General features: G+C 55.6%; 1 protein-coding gene across 2 annotated transcripts in view; it reads right to left on the reverse strand.

Moving 5' to 3' along the window:
- Positions 1-14,737, reverse strand: part of ARSB (arylsulfatase B) — a 72,119-nt gene extending 57,382 nt beyond the window's left edge. For both annotated transcript variants that reach the window (XM_058656427.1, XM_004586316.2), the window contains exons 1-4: positions 14,448-14,737; positions 8,564-8,750; positions 4,835-5,025; positions 2,343-2,550 (exon numbers count right to left, since the gene is read on the reverse strand). In XM_058656427.1, coding sequence (XP_058512410.1) covers positions 2,343-2,550; positions 4,835-5,025; positions 8,564-8,750; positions 14,448-14,726 — 865 coding nt within the window. In that variant the 5' untranslated portion in view covers positions 14,727-14,737. The remainder of the gene's footprint in view (positions 1-2,342; positions 2,551-4,834; positions 5,026-8,563; positions 8,751-14,447) is intronic.
- Between the last annotated feature and the right edge of the window lie 224 nt (positions 14,738-14,961).

Here is a 14,961-nt window from a genome sequence, read left to right on the forward strand (position 1 = left end):
TACCTGTTAGAAAAATTCCCAGATTGGGGCCAGCATTGTGGTGCCGTGGGTTAAGCCACTCTGGCAGTTTGCCGTATTGGAGTCCCCACTGTTTCAATTCCAATCCAGCTCCCTGCTAACGCACTTGGGATAGTCCTAGCACCCTGCACTCATGTGGGAGACCCGGATGAAGCCCCCGGCTCATGGCTGAGCCTGTGCTAGAACAGACCTTGTGGTCACTTGGGGAGTGACCCAGTGGACGGAAAGGCACTTGCTTGCTCACGCTCTCTCCACCTTTGTCACTCCACCTTACAAATAAATAAATACATTTTAAATAAGAAAAAAACAGTTTCCAGGAGTCAGATTAAGTAGGAAGATCTTTCAAGCATCACATAAAGTATTCCAGAGCACACACACACACAAAAATCAAAGACCAACCAGCAAACCGTCTTAGGGAAAGCAGACAGGATGGAGAAGAGTAGAGCTCGTTAGCCTAGGCTTGCCTCTGAACTGTCCCAAGGATCCTAAACAAAACCTGAGCACACTGCAGACAGCAGAGCCATGAAGATGCCATGTGCGTGGTGGGCTTGACCTAACGAAGCCCAGGGGTCCCCAGCACAAGATCTCTGTGAACACAACACGGCATCGGAGTGCAGGACCACCGTGCTCAAGGTCGCCTCACTGTCTCAGTGAGACACGCAGTATTAGCTCAGCCAACTGAATAAATAAAGTGTTATGCTTATTTATGAAACGTTGACTGCTTTAAAATAGCTTTTGAGCTCATGTAATAAAGGAAATGCTGACCTGGGAATATTTGTCTATTCTCACATATCATGAGAGACTTACACTGCCCCTTTCCCCCACGCACCCTGGGACGCCCAGACGCGCTGTCAGGAGAGCCATGCCAAGATGCTACATGGCCGTGGAGCCCCCACCTCTACTTCTGCTCGTCCCGGCACCCTTCACCTCCAGATGATACGCCCATCCCATCCCGCTCCTTCCCCCGCGGCAGGAGCTCTCATCTCAGGAAGGTGTTGGCTCTGAAACACTCATTGCTGTCTCTACAGCAGACATCTGCTCCGTCACCTTCCGGCCTCCAGCTCTTCTCACTCTGAGAGATGGGCAAGTCCATGTAAAAGGTCTTAGCTTCTTGTTGTTGTGGGTTGTTCCCTGAGACCTCAACACCAAGGCCGTCCCAAAGCCACAGCTGGCTCTCCCAAGTGAGGTCAGTTGAGAGGCCTCCCTACTTACTAGATGCTTGGCCAGGGCCGAAGTCCAAGACAGAGCAGGTGCTTCAAAGGCAAAACTGATTCTAGCTGAGAGCCAGCCCTTCTCAAGGCAGGCACATCTGGGAAAAGCACAGCACCTAAAGAGAGCTCATGGGCTGCTGGGGGGGGGGATGCTGGGCACAGCCCCGCGATTCCTCTCGGGTGGACCCTGCAGCCCATTGCAACGAAGACTGCTGGAAGCTGCAACAAGGCCACCATCTCAGGGCAGAAATGTCAGAGCCTGGCCCTGCCCCGCTCCGGACCAGCAGCGCTGCCCACTGGCCTACCCGGCTCCGGACCAGCAGCACCAGAGTCTGGCCTTGCCCCACTCCGGACCAGCAGCGTTGCCCGCCGGCCTGCCTTGGCTCTCATGCCTTCCACAGGCCCCCAAGAAGTGGTTATTGTACTAGCAAGGTGAATTAACTGGGGCCGCCTACTTGCCAATGTGCCTCACATGTAGTAAGTGCTCAATAAACACTCAAAGCAATGAGCAGGCTGGATTCAAAGCCCAGTAAAATCCTTTAACAACAGAAAAGCCACGAGTGCAATATGCAGATTACCCATCACACGCATCTCCATACCCCGACAGTCCCCATATACAAAGTCGCTCACAGATGTGTTTGTAAATTCAGCACAGAGCTCTCACGATAATCACAAGGAAGTTTACCAAACAGAAGAAAAACAAAACAAAACAAAATAAAAAAACCACCTAAGGAACTGCGAGGCCAGGCCTACTACCCAAGCACCGGCATTGGTGAAGCTGCAGCAGAAGGCTAGCAGTGTCAAGTCCCAGGGCAGGACGGGACTCACACCTGCCCCCTAGTGCCTCGTCAGGGAAGCACAGAATGTCCTGTTGAAGCAGAGAGGAGGAGCCATTGCAGAATGCAGGCCAGGGACCAGAGGCCGAGAGCCCGCGGAGAACCATCTTCAGGCAAGATAATGAATTCCTCTCCCACCCTCCCTTCTGCTCTGCCCGCATTCAACGCATGTGACTTTCATGGTCAGAAAGCCATTCGACCTAAATGGCTGCAGTTGGGTTTTCATGGTACCACAGGCTGTGGCGAGGAAGAGGGGTCTTCCTGCAGACAGACTCACCTGTGGAGAAGATGAGTACCGTGTTGTTCCAGAGCCCGTGGCTCTTCAAGGCTGCAGTGACATTCCCCACTGCTTCATCCATCAGGGACACCATGCCTGCGTAGTGCCGCCTCTTCTTGTCCTGGATGAAGTCGTAGGGCTTCAGGTACTCCTCGGGGACCTGCAGAGGCTCGTGCACCGACTGCAGCGCCAGGTAGAGAAACAGAGGCTGCGAAGAAAACACGCACACGTGGGGGGCTTGGGCGAGATGGACGTTAAAATTAACACCAAGACAACCAGCAGGTCACACTGAAAACACACATCACAGGGTGCGTCACGCAACCCATGACCATGAACACCCATGGAGACATGGGGCATTTGAGATCAGATCTTAGCAACTTACAGGTACTCTTCTCCCAATGTCAACACTTTTGAAACAGTTCCACATCAAGGTGATCAGGACTTACTCTAGTGAGGAGGAGGTGTGCGGATAGTGACAACACCCACGTGGAGCCCACGCTCCAGTTGCCGGTCACCTCCACAGGAAAACACCCTGAAAGTCGGACATTGGTCAGCTCCGCCTCTGCCCCTGCTCCACACACATGGTCACATGGGGATCCTCCCAACCCTGGTACAGGCACCCCAGAGCCTGTGGGACAGAGTGCCGTAGGCAGGGAGGCCACAGGACACACTGACCACCTGATGACGACAGCAGGGCTTTGGGAGGGGGAGGGGCACTGCTCAGGTCCACAGCACCAGGAGGAGCCTACTGCAGCTGCCAGCCAAGGTAGAGATGACCACAGGACCCTGCCTCCCAACATGCCCTGGGGCCTGACCCCATCCGTCCCTTACCACCTGACCAAAGGCCAACACACAGCTGCCCATGTCCTTGGCCCCCCTTGTGCCCTGCTCCCCCTTCCTTGCAAGCAGCTCAGCCGCAGGACGGTAACTCTTGAGACCAAATCTTCATCACCCGGGGCCATACTGGAGTGCGGTAAGTAAAGCCGCCGCCTGTGACACTGGCAACCCACATGTGCACCAGACCGTGTGCTGGCTGCTCTGCTTCCAATCCAGCTCCCTGCTGGTGACCTGCAGTGCACTGAATGACGGCCCAGTGCTCAAGACTCTGCCACCCACGTAGGAGGTCTGGAAGAAGTCCTTTAGAAAAACAAATAAACCCTTGGGAGCAAAATGTCTATTCCCTCAACTCTTGCACCTGTTAGACTGAACGGGCACTACAGACAAGCTCGCAGTAACAACCCCACAGGCAAAATCCTGACTTGGCACTCATCACCACGCAGAAGGCGGGGCCGTCAGCCACAGCAATGCAGTCCTGCCACGGCAGCCAGCCCCGAGGGAACACACTCACCTCACCTCAGGAAGGCGGCACGACTGCCTGCTCAGCAGTACATTTTCTCAGGAGCTTTCCAGCAGGTTAGGTGTGTGAAATGCTTCCACCTCAGGCTGAGGGGTGATTTTTTCACCAGAAGATGTGTTAATTTCATCTGCCAACGTCACTCATACAGGGATCCTCCCACCTGCCCCTACAGCTGTGCTTCTGTCACAGAGCAGCTCCGGGGTCTCCCCTCATGTGCCCCATTGGGGTCTACCTTGGTGGGTGTGGTGGCACAGGGCATTAAGCCACCAGTGATGGCAGCATCTCCTATCAGAGCTCTCTTTGGGATTCCAGCCGCTCTTCTTCCAAGCCAGCTCCCTGCTAAGCAGTGACAGATGGTCCAACTGCTTGGACCCCTGGCCACCCATGGGGGACCAGACGGAGATCCAGGTTCCTGGCTTCAGTCTGATCCACTCCAGCCACAGATGGCCATCTGGGGAGTGAATCAGCAGATGTAAGATCCCCCTCTGCCACTCTTCCAAATAAATCCTTCTTAAAGAAGCAAAAGGTCCAGGGCTGGGGCTGGGCACATTAGCCTAACCCTCTGTTTGCAGTGCGGGCATCCCACATGAGCACCAGTTCAGGCACACCATGGCAGCTCCACTTCCTATCCAGCTCCTTATTGATAGCCTGGGAAAGCAGCAGAGGACGGCCCAAAGCCTGGGGACCTGCACTTGTGTGGCAGATTGAGAAGAATCCTGGCTTTGGACTGGCTCACTTCCAGCCATTATGGCCACTGAAGAGTAAACTAACAAACAGATCTCTCTCTCTCTCTCTCTAATTCTGCCTTTCAAAAGGAGTTAAAAGAACTCTCATCATGGACAAAGCCAATTGTTCAAAAAAAAAAAAAAAAAAAAGAGCCATGTTGCTAATCGCTCCGAGTACACAAACCCCCAAACTAGCAAACCAGACTTCTACCGAAACACAGAACTGGCACAGTATCTGTCCCCCAGAACTAGCCGTTCAGAGCTCCTTCCAAGTGCAAGGTATGCCTTCTGCCAGATCCCACACAGCACCCCATGGCACGCAGCTCAGAAGCACTCCATTCTCCCTGGATCGGCAGTGGCCACCTTGTGGGCCCAGCATTCCTGGGTGTTGGCCAGGAATCAGGACTTACCTTCTGGGGTGGATGGGCTGCGATGAGGTCAGTCGCCCGTTGGGTGAACACATTGGTTGAATACAGGTTCACGTATCCTGTTGCAACTTCTTCACCATCGCGAAAATCAAGGGCACAGCGCGTGACATTGAGAGCGTTGATGAAGGCGCAGCGCTTGTGGGCGTAGTAGTCCTCACTGCCCAGGAGGTAGCCTGGATCAGAGTGTTACACCGTCAGCACCCGGGACTCTTCCATCAAATGGCCACTTCAGCACCAATAACGTCAGGGCCGCCTGGCACGAGGCCAGCAGAGCACTCGGCCTTAACATTTCTACCAGCAGCAGCAGCTGTGAGAATTTGCCGTCCACAAACACAGACCTAGAAGGACTGGCTCTGTTCTATGTTAACTCTCCAAGGAAGTGGTTCCAGTAAGTTTAAAAGATCCCAGTTCAAATTGAGAAAGTGGCAATAACATTTTAATCCTTGAAAGCTGCCTCACAGCGCAGACCATTTATGGTTCATGTGATGGGGTGTGACGCCCAGCGTGACCACACCACATACATGGAATTCAGATGGTGCTGGGCTCCCGGCTGGGGACCGCCTCCAGGGCACAGCTGGGAGGCCTCATCTTCAGGAGAATGCTGACACCCACTGGTGGAAGAGACAACACACGACCAAGAACACAGAGCCAGGGGCCCGCCCTAGGCACAGCCCGACCCAGCCCAGTCCCCACAGGCCCTAGGCACAGCCCGACCCAGCCCAGTCCCCACAGGCCCCGGGCACAGCCCGACCCAGCCCAGTCCCCACGGGCCCCGGGCACAGCGCGACCCAGCCCAGTCCCCACAGGCCCCGGGCACAGCCCGACCCAGCCCAGTCCCCACGGGCAGTGGGCACAGCCCGACCCAGCCCAGTCCCCACGGGCAGTGGGCACAGCCCGACCCAGCCCAGTCCCCACGGGCCCCGGGCACAGCCCGACCCAGCCCAGTCCCCACGGGCCCCGGGCACAGCCCGACCCAGCCCAGTCCCCACGGGCCCCGGGCACAGCCCGACCCAGCCCAGTCCCCACGGGCCCCGGGCACAGCCCGACCCAGCCCAGTCCCCACGGGCCCCGGGCACAGCCCGACCCAGCCCAGTCTCCACGGGCAGTGGGCACAGCCCGACCCAGCCCAGTCTCCACGGGCCCCGGGCACAACCCGACCCAGCCCAGTCTCCACGGGCAGTGGGCACAGCCCGACCCAGCCCAGTCCCCACAGGCCCCGGGCACAGCCCGACCCAGCCCAGTCCCCACGGGCCCCGGGCACAGCGCGACCCAGCCCAGTCCCCACGGGCAGTGGGCACAGCCCGACCCAGCCCAGTCTCCACGGGCAGTGGGCACAGCCCGACCCAGCCCAGTCCCCACAGGCCCCGGGCACAGCCCGACCCAGCCCAGTCTCCACGGGCAGTGGGCCAACCTGACCCAGCCCAGTCCCCACGGGCAGTGGGCACAGCCCGACCCAGCCCAGTCTCCACGGGCAGTGGGCACAGCCCGACCCAGCCCAGTCTCCATGGGCCCCGGGCACAGCCCGACCCAGCCCAGTCTCCACGGGCAGTGGGCCAACCTGAGCGCAGAAGGAAGTGTGACTTCTGCAAGTGTTCCCTGTTCTCCGAAGACACCGACAGGAGCTGTGCTGGCATCGTATGTAAAATGCCCACGGGACCATCTACAGAGACAGAATGAGGCTGAGCTCCCAGGCTGAGGGAGCAGCTATGGGAGTGGCTGGGAGGACAGCAGCACACCAAGGATTCGCTAAAATGCCCTGAACCCTACGCTTGAGCTGTGTGATATATGAACGTTAACCCCTGGGGACAGACCCAAGCTCTGCTGGACCGCCAGCCATCTCCTGCCCTAGAATGAGGATGACACGAGGGGCCTGAACGTCCCCTTGGCCGACAGGACCAGTCTTGCACACCTTACCTACCGACTCACTTTTAGTTCAGGCCTCCCTTTCCACAAGCCAACACACTGAAGATCTGAAATACAGTGAATCCCTGGGCCTCCATATAACTGACATTGCTAAAACTCATTTGCTATATCTTTAAAGGCACAGTGTCAGAAAGGAACTTCGCCTGCTGGTTCTCTCCACCAGGTGCTTACAACACCCAAGGCCAGACCAGGCTGAAGGCAGGAGCCAGGAACTTGACGCAGGTGTACGGCTGGAGTGGCAGGGCCCGCTGAAGCCCTCCCCTGCTTGGAGGCATGGCAGCAGGAAGCTGGGTGGGAAACAGACCGGACACAAGCCCAGCTCTCTGCCATGGATGCAGACATCCGGGTAGCAGCTTAACCGCTGTGCTCAACACCAGCCCCCAAGATGACGTCACAGGGTGGCCTCTCGCTTATACCAGAGTGACACATGCAAAAGTGCATGGACACAGAGTGCCACGTGCAAAGGACGTGCTGATCCACGCACAATCGGTGGGAGTGTGCTCCTAGAGTCCACTCCGCCCTCGCATGATGGACCATGGGGGCAGGACGCAAGAGCTCCAAGAAACACCTCAGAGTCTGTGTGGTACGGGAGCATGGACACCCTTACTCAGAAGACGGGAACAATGTTCTGGGCAGTGCACCCCAGGAAGACGCACGCCGGCCACGTGCCTACCACAATGCTGAGGGGCGCGCAGCTGCCTGCCCAGGCAGTCACTCAGGGACGAGGCTCCTGGTGCTGAGCTAGGGAAGAAGGCGGCCTGACAGCCACAGAGGGGCACAATGCAATGGCTCCTGAGGGACCAGGCAGAGGGTGAAGGAGGAGCACGAACTGGAAGATGGTCCTGCCATTTCTGTCCAACGCCACGCCTGCAACTACCCTTCCCACGCAGATCCACGATGATCACTTTCCCGTGATGCACCGCCTCCCCTCTGGGACTGGGAAGGAGACCCCATAGGGAGCCCATGACCACCTCACGCCCACTGAGCCCTGCCCAGACACCCGGTTAGGGTGCTCCACCAGGACGGGGACTGCTGCACTTGGCAGTGCCCCCTTGCCTTTTGCCTCTCCCTCCCTTCTCACGGTCAGCTCTCTTTCCTCACAGGGTCCCCTACACTCTCCCTGAATAAATTCCCACTGGGAAAAAATGTGGGATGTTTGTTCATCCAAGAGTGGGTTAAGTTTACTTCCTATTAATTCCCTTTCTACCTAGTGCATCTGAATTTCTGGGTACACACCATGGCTTTTAGCCCAAAGTTCTGAATACTTACAGCGCATTCCCTAGGCAAGGCCTGGGTGGAAAAGACAGCCGAGCTGCATGTGCTAGAAGGAGCCCCACCCCCACACTTGACTTGACGACACTGAGTCCGTCCAAGTACATCCAGCAACAACGCCAGGATGAGACCGGCAGTGTCAGCCAGAGCGGGACTAGCCTGACGGGCAGCGTGTGCATGCTGTTAACTGTGCAGTGGGCACCTGGGCCCAGCTAGGTACGAGCCCATTGGTCTCCATGGCATGGTCCTGGCTCCCACACAAATGATTTCCCCTGTACTTTTTCTGCTTTGGCTTTTAGCTTGAACAGAAAAGATCTCGAGAAACAGGTAGAGAAACATCTCGAGAAAGACCCATGAGCCTCTTCCTAAAATGCTATTTTGAAGGGTGTTACCCACACTGCCTCCTGCCAAAGGCCTGAAAGCCAGAGAAGCTGATCTTCATGGAAGCACCCCATGGCACCCTGCCCCCACCCCACATGGGCCTTGCGGTGAATGAAACACACACACTGCCATTACCAAAGTAGGTGTCGAAGCCACGGCGGGTGGGCAGGCACTCCTTCCGGTACATTCCCAGGTGCCACTTGCCTACCATGTGGGTGGCATAGCCGGCCTCCTTCAGCAGCTGGGGCAGGAGCTTCTCATCCAGGGGCACGCAGCTGGGCTGGCACGGCCAGATGATCTCATGCTGCAGCCCTGTGTGGATCTTAGGGAGAGAAACAGAGATACGTCTGTGGACCAAAGCCTGGCCTGGCTGACCCGGGCACCCAGCTCTGCTCAGGGCTGGCCTCCAGGGCTGTGCCAAAGGCCAAGGCCTCACTCATTCAGACAAGGAGATGGAGCGGAATCCCAGGGAAACAAAGGACCAACAAGGCCGACACATGTGCGGGATCTTCAGCGCAATGTGAGAAATCGTGAACTTGGCTTCTTACAGTCCACTTAAAATGCATAAATGAAAAGGGCATCCAGGAAGGGAAAGGCTACCCACTCCTGGCCACAACGCTGGGCGGCACGTGCCACAACAAGGAATGAGTCACGCTACTCCCACTTGACGGAAACCACAATTCCAAGCAGTGCTCAGCTTCACCTTATCAAGTTCACTCGTGTTGGAGGCAGACGGACCAGGATCTCTAACCCTTGAGCTCACTCTCCAAGTGCCCTCAACAGTCGCGGCTAGGCCAGGTCAAAGCCAGTGGCTGGAGAGTCAACCCAGGTCTCCCACAGGTGAGGTAGAGACCCCAGTACTGGCACCAGCTCCTGCTGGTTCCAGGGTGCACTTCAGCAGGAAGCTGGAGACAGGTGCCTGAGCCAAGAATCAAATCCAGGCATTTCAATACCAGACATGGGCATCCCAGGGACCACAGCTCCTCAACTTCTCAAAACAAAAAGCCAAACACAGTCACCTGACCATCGCCTGAGAGCGGACAACACCAGCACAGGCCACATGGCCTTGAAGAACCAGCCACTTGCTGGGACTGGTGTGAAATCGCCATAGAACACACACCATTCTAGAAAACTTACAGCTCACTACAGAGGCCCCTGCTGACCGACCCGTCAAGCCAAAAACGTGCCCAGCACACCCTGCCTGGACTCTCCTTCCCAGGCGTCCCACAGCTGGGCAGAATCACTGCACACAGAGCATATATGGCAGGGAAAGTGTGCAGAGCTCATGAGACCGCCTGAACACTGCCCCGAAAAAGACATGGTGGTTGTTCACTGGCTTTTGACACCACAGTAACATCAAAAATACCCTGTGTGGCAACATCATGAGTCCGGTGCTATCTGTCATGCATGGCTACGCGTCCACACGAGCCATTATTTCTTCAGCCTTCATCAGTCCAAGCTGAATACAGAGGCAGATTCTTCTGTTGACAGAAAAGAGGCATCAAACCTCTAAGGTCGAGGCCCCCAGGAGGAGGAGGGTACACCATTACTTTTCCTAAGTTATTTGTGTTAAGCTGTCATGACCCATTACCACTGCTCTCCCTTGGACAAAGCAAGCTGGATTCAGGCTGGGAAACCCAGGAAATCCCATGGTGTGGGAAATTCTCCTAGGAGTGTGGTGCAAAGCAGCTTTCTTGGATTCGCTAACAAGCTGGACATAACAGCCATGTCCATCTCATGTGCGAGGTCACCAAGTGACAATACGTCCACTTGACACAACATCACACAGCCATAAAAACCTGAGGATGCTTCTATATTTATATCTTATCAATATAGAATGACTTTTAAAAGTAAGGTCCAAAACCCTGGGAGGCATGTGTTGTCATCAGCGGAGTAAGAGAGGAGGGAGTAGATGCATCTGCCTGTTTTCTTGGCCACAACACCTGCAGGGCAAACAGCTCAGAGGACGCCCTCTGCATGCAGACATGGGAACTGACGTGTTAGGAACCTTGTGCAAGTGTCTGCGTGTGTGTGCAAGGGAGGTCCCAAAGTAAATCCTTTTGGAACAGCCAAGTTTTTAAACTACATGCATGTAGATTCCAATTTAAATATTTAAAAATAAAATATTTTTAAAAATAATTTTTAGGGGTCAGCATTGTGATATAGCAAATAACGTCACTAGCATCCCATGTGAGCACCAGTTCGAGTCCTGGCTGCTCTACTTCTGATCCAGCTCCTTGCTTGCTAATGGCCTGGGAAAAGTGGCAGAGGAGGGTTCAAGTCCTTGGGACCCTGCTGCCCAAGTGGGAGACCCAGATGGAGCTCCTGGCTCTTGGTTTCCTCTTGGCTCAGCTCGGGGCGTTAGAGTTATCTGGGCAGTGAACTAGAGAATAGCCAGCTCCAACAAGGGCGTCTGTGCAGTGAGTGGGGGGTGGCGACATTCTGTGTGTATCTCTTCTGTTCTCTGCTTCTCAGTAATATAAGAAAGATTACAAGGAAACGCAATGAGATCAAAGGGAATTCAGACAAACACCATAACGAAATTAGAAAAACATGTTCCATTAACAAGAAATTCAGCAGAGGTTTTTTTTTTTTTAAAGATTTATTTATTTGTTTGAAAAAAGTTACAGAGAGAATATCTTCCATCTGCTGGTTCACTCTCCAAATGGCCACAGGGGCCTGGGCCAGACCAAACCAAAGCCAGGAGCCAGGAGCTTCACCTGGGTCATCCATGAGCGTGTAGGACTGCCCAAAACCTGGGGACCTGCACCCGCGTGGGAGACCTGGAGGAAGCTTCTGTCTGTTGGCCTTGGATCAGCTCAGCTCCAGCCAGCTATTTGGGGAATAAACCACCATATGTTGAGATCTCTCTCTGTGTCCTTTTCTCTATAACTCTACCTTTCAAATAAAAATAAGTCTATTAAAAAACACAAAAACCAGTAAAATAAAAAGTTGGCACTTTGAAAGATTAGAAAAAAAAATGTACAATCCGGGCCTGGCGGCTTGGCCTAGTGACTAAAGTCCTCACCTTGAACACCCCGGGATCCCATATGGGCACCAATTCTAATCCCGGCAGCTCCACTTCCCATCCAGCTCCCTCCCTGTGGCCTGGGAAAGCAGTCGAGGATGGCCCAATGCTTTGCGATCCTGCACCCATGTAGGAGACCTGGAGGAGGTTCCTGGCTCCTGGTTCCGGATTGACACAGCACCGGCCGTTGCGGCTCACTTGGGGAGTGAATCATCGGACAGAAGATCTTCCTCTCTGTCTCTCCTCCTCTCTGTATATCTGACTTTGCAATAAAAAATAAATAAACCATAAAAAAAAATGTACAAACCATTGGCCAGGCTCACAAGGGGAAAAAAAAAAGACTCAAACAAAACCGGGGTTGGAAAAGGACACGTTACAGCAGACACCTGAGGAATGCCAAAGATCCTGAGGGGCACCGACAAACTGGAAATGGACACGGTTCTCCAGTGACCTACCACAGCCACCGTGTGAGAGCAGCAGTCCATACAGTACTGGTTCATGGCACCAGCTCCTGCCAGTGACCTGGGAAAAGCAGCACCAGATGGCCCAAGGGAGTGTCCCTGGCACCCCCTGGCTCAGGCCTGGCCGTTGGAACCATCCCCAGGAGTGAGCCAGCAGATGGAATGCCTCCCTCTCCCTAACACTGACTTTCAAGTAAATCGAGAGGCCAACAGTGAGCACCCAGACTGAGTCCACAACAAAAACACAGGACAAAGAACTGGCACAGAGAATGCGCAAGGAACCCTAGCAGCCACAACAACACAGAGAGATCATCCATTTAAGAAGCCAGCAAAGATCCAGATTGGCATTTCTCAGAGACACAAATGTCCAACAAACCTATGAACAAACGCTCAATATCACCAGCCATCAGGGAAATGCAAACCAGAACCACAAGCAGATACCGTCTCGCCACAGCTCCAGCAGCTGCTACCAAAGAGACAGACGATAACCAACACTGGCGAGCACCACAGAAAAGGGAACCTGCACGCCGGTGGCCACAGTGTATGCTGGACCAGCCATGAGGGCACAGCCAAGAGGTCCTCCAACAACTACAGAGAAACCTGGCCTGGCCAGATTTTTTTTAAAGATTTATTTATCTTTATTGGAAAGTCAGATATATATAGAGGAGGAGAGACAGAGAAGATCTTCCATCCACTAGTTCACTTTCCAAGTGGCTGCAACAGCCAGAGCTGAGCCAATCAGAAGCCAGGAACCAGGAACCAGGATCCAGGATCCCCCTCCAGGTCTCCCACACAGGTGCAGAGTCCCAAAGATTTGGGCCATCCTTGACTGTTTTCCAAGGTCACAAGCAAGGAGCTGAATGGGAAGAAGAGTAGCTAAGACTCAAATCATTGTTCCAATGTGGAATGCTGGTGTGGCAAGCAGAGGTTTAACTCACTGGACCACAAGATAAGCCCCTGTATTTTTCTGTAACCTGGAGTTAGGTAATTATAAAGAACATCACTAAACATTCATCTGAAGGACGGCTGCCAAGTTCACAGACATGAGTCGTAAGCAGCTCTTTCTAAAATTTCCTCATTTTACTGCCTGAAGTTACAAACAACTCTTTTTTTGCACCTACATTTAATAGGGGCAATGCATAACTATAAATATTGTGAATTAATTTTTAAGTTGAGACATTTAGGAACAATCTAAGTATCCCAAACCAACAGACTCATTCAGCAACTAGAAGTTTCTCTGAGTGTGCACCGTGGTGTGGTAGTAACTACCAACCGCAGAGCCTGGTGCAAATCCTGGTCAACATCCACCACGCCTGTGGCCACAAGCAGGTTACTGAACCCGCTCCACACTCAGTTTCCTTGTTATAACACACATGTGGGCCCAGCGCGAAGGCTCTGTGGCTAAATCCTGTGGCCAGTATCCCATAAAGGCACTGATTAATGTTCCGGCTGCTGCACTTCCCATCCAGCTCCCTGCTGGTGGCCTGGGAAAGCAGTTGAGGACCACCCAAGTCCCTGGGCTCCTTGCACCAGCATGGAGTCCCAGAAGCTCCTGGCTCCTGGCTTTGGATTAGCTTTGCTTGGTTTTTGCATCCATTCGGAAAAAGAACCAGCGGCTGGAAGACCCCTCTGTGTCTTCTTGTCTCAGTAACTCTTTCAAATAAATAAAAAAGAAAGAGGGTGCTGGGTCAGACATCAGCCCCAGCAGTCAGACAGCAGTTCACACACCTGCTCCCCTAACATAATGCCCCCTTACCAGTCCCAGCTCAGTTCTCGATTCCAGGGCCACTGCCGGCCGCCAGGAGCCAACAGCCATAGCTCAGGAGGCAGGAGTGGCTGTGGCTCTCTGCCTCATTCTCTACTGGGATCCCATGACCTACCAATAAAGCAGGTAGAACTGTTCAGCAGCAGCGCCAAGGGAGGCGTTCCCGTCAGCTGCACTGGGCCTCTCAGGTAGTACCTGCTTCCCCGTCCCTGCTTAGGGCACCCCAAACTCCGGGAGGGAGCAGGTCCCTGGGTTCCTGCCCCCCATGGGAGAGACTGGGGAAGTCCTGGGCTCCCGTTCCCCCCCTCCCCAGGGTCAGACGCGCTACCTCTCGGCCTCTCGTTTTTAAGTAATTAAAGGGTGAGGCACCTGGCCATGAAGTTACTTAGGGTCCAGGTTCAGGTGAGGTGGAGAGTGAAGGTTGTAATCAGGCGGTGTGCGGCGCCGCACAGGTGAACCGAGAGCGGAAGTAGGGCGGCGGGGTGGGTGGGCCCCAACAGAACCCCGGTGGAAAAACGAAAACGAGGACTGTGCCGTTTGTGGGGGTCCCCCAGGGCCGCACCCGCGGGCTCTCCTTGGCCTTCACGCGCCCCCTTGGCTTCTGACGCAGCCTGGAGCCCGAGCCGTTCGACCCTCCGCGGGACACTGCGGCTCGCACCCGGACGCCCGGAAGCCCCTGCGCCCCGAGCCGAAGGCCCCGGAAGACGCCACGGCGAGGAGAGCCGAGCTGCGCGTGCGCAGAGGCCGGCCGGGGCCCCGCGGTACCTGGTAGCGGCCGGTGAGCAGCTGGCTCCGCGACGGCGTGCACAGCGGCTGCGTGTAGTAGTTGTCCAGGAGCACGCCGCCGGCCGCCAGCGCGTCCAGCTGCGGCGTGCGGATGTCCGAGCCGTGGAAGCCCACGTCGTTCCAGCCCAGGTCGTCGGCCAGCACGAAGACCAGGTGCGGCGGCTGGGCACTGGCCGCGGCGTCCGAGCCCGGTGGCGGAAGCAGCAGCAGCAGCAGCAGCAGCAGCAGCAGCGACGGCAGCCCCGCGCCGCGGCCCATCCTGCACCGTCCTCGCCTTGGCCCGGCTGCGAGGCTCCGGCCCTGCCTGGCGCGCCCCGCCCCGGGGCCGCGGGGAGGAGCCAGCCGGTGGGGTGCGGCCAGTGTGCCCCGACAGGTGTTGAGCTCGGCTCAGTCCCCGCTCCTGGGCGCCCGGCCTCGGACCTGCACGGAGCAGCAGGGCCCCTGCCGGCTCGGCGGGCCTGCGGCGTGTACCCCACCCCTGCACATGGAACGC

Source organism: Ochotona princeps, chromosome 28 (assembly GCF_030435755.1).
Source record: "Ochotona princeps isolate mOchPri1 chromosome 28, mOchPri1.hap1, whole genome shotgun sequence".
Lineage (NCBI taxonomy): Eukaryota > Metazoa > Chordata > Mammalia > Lagomorpha > Ochotonidae > Ochotona > Ochotona princeps.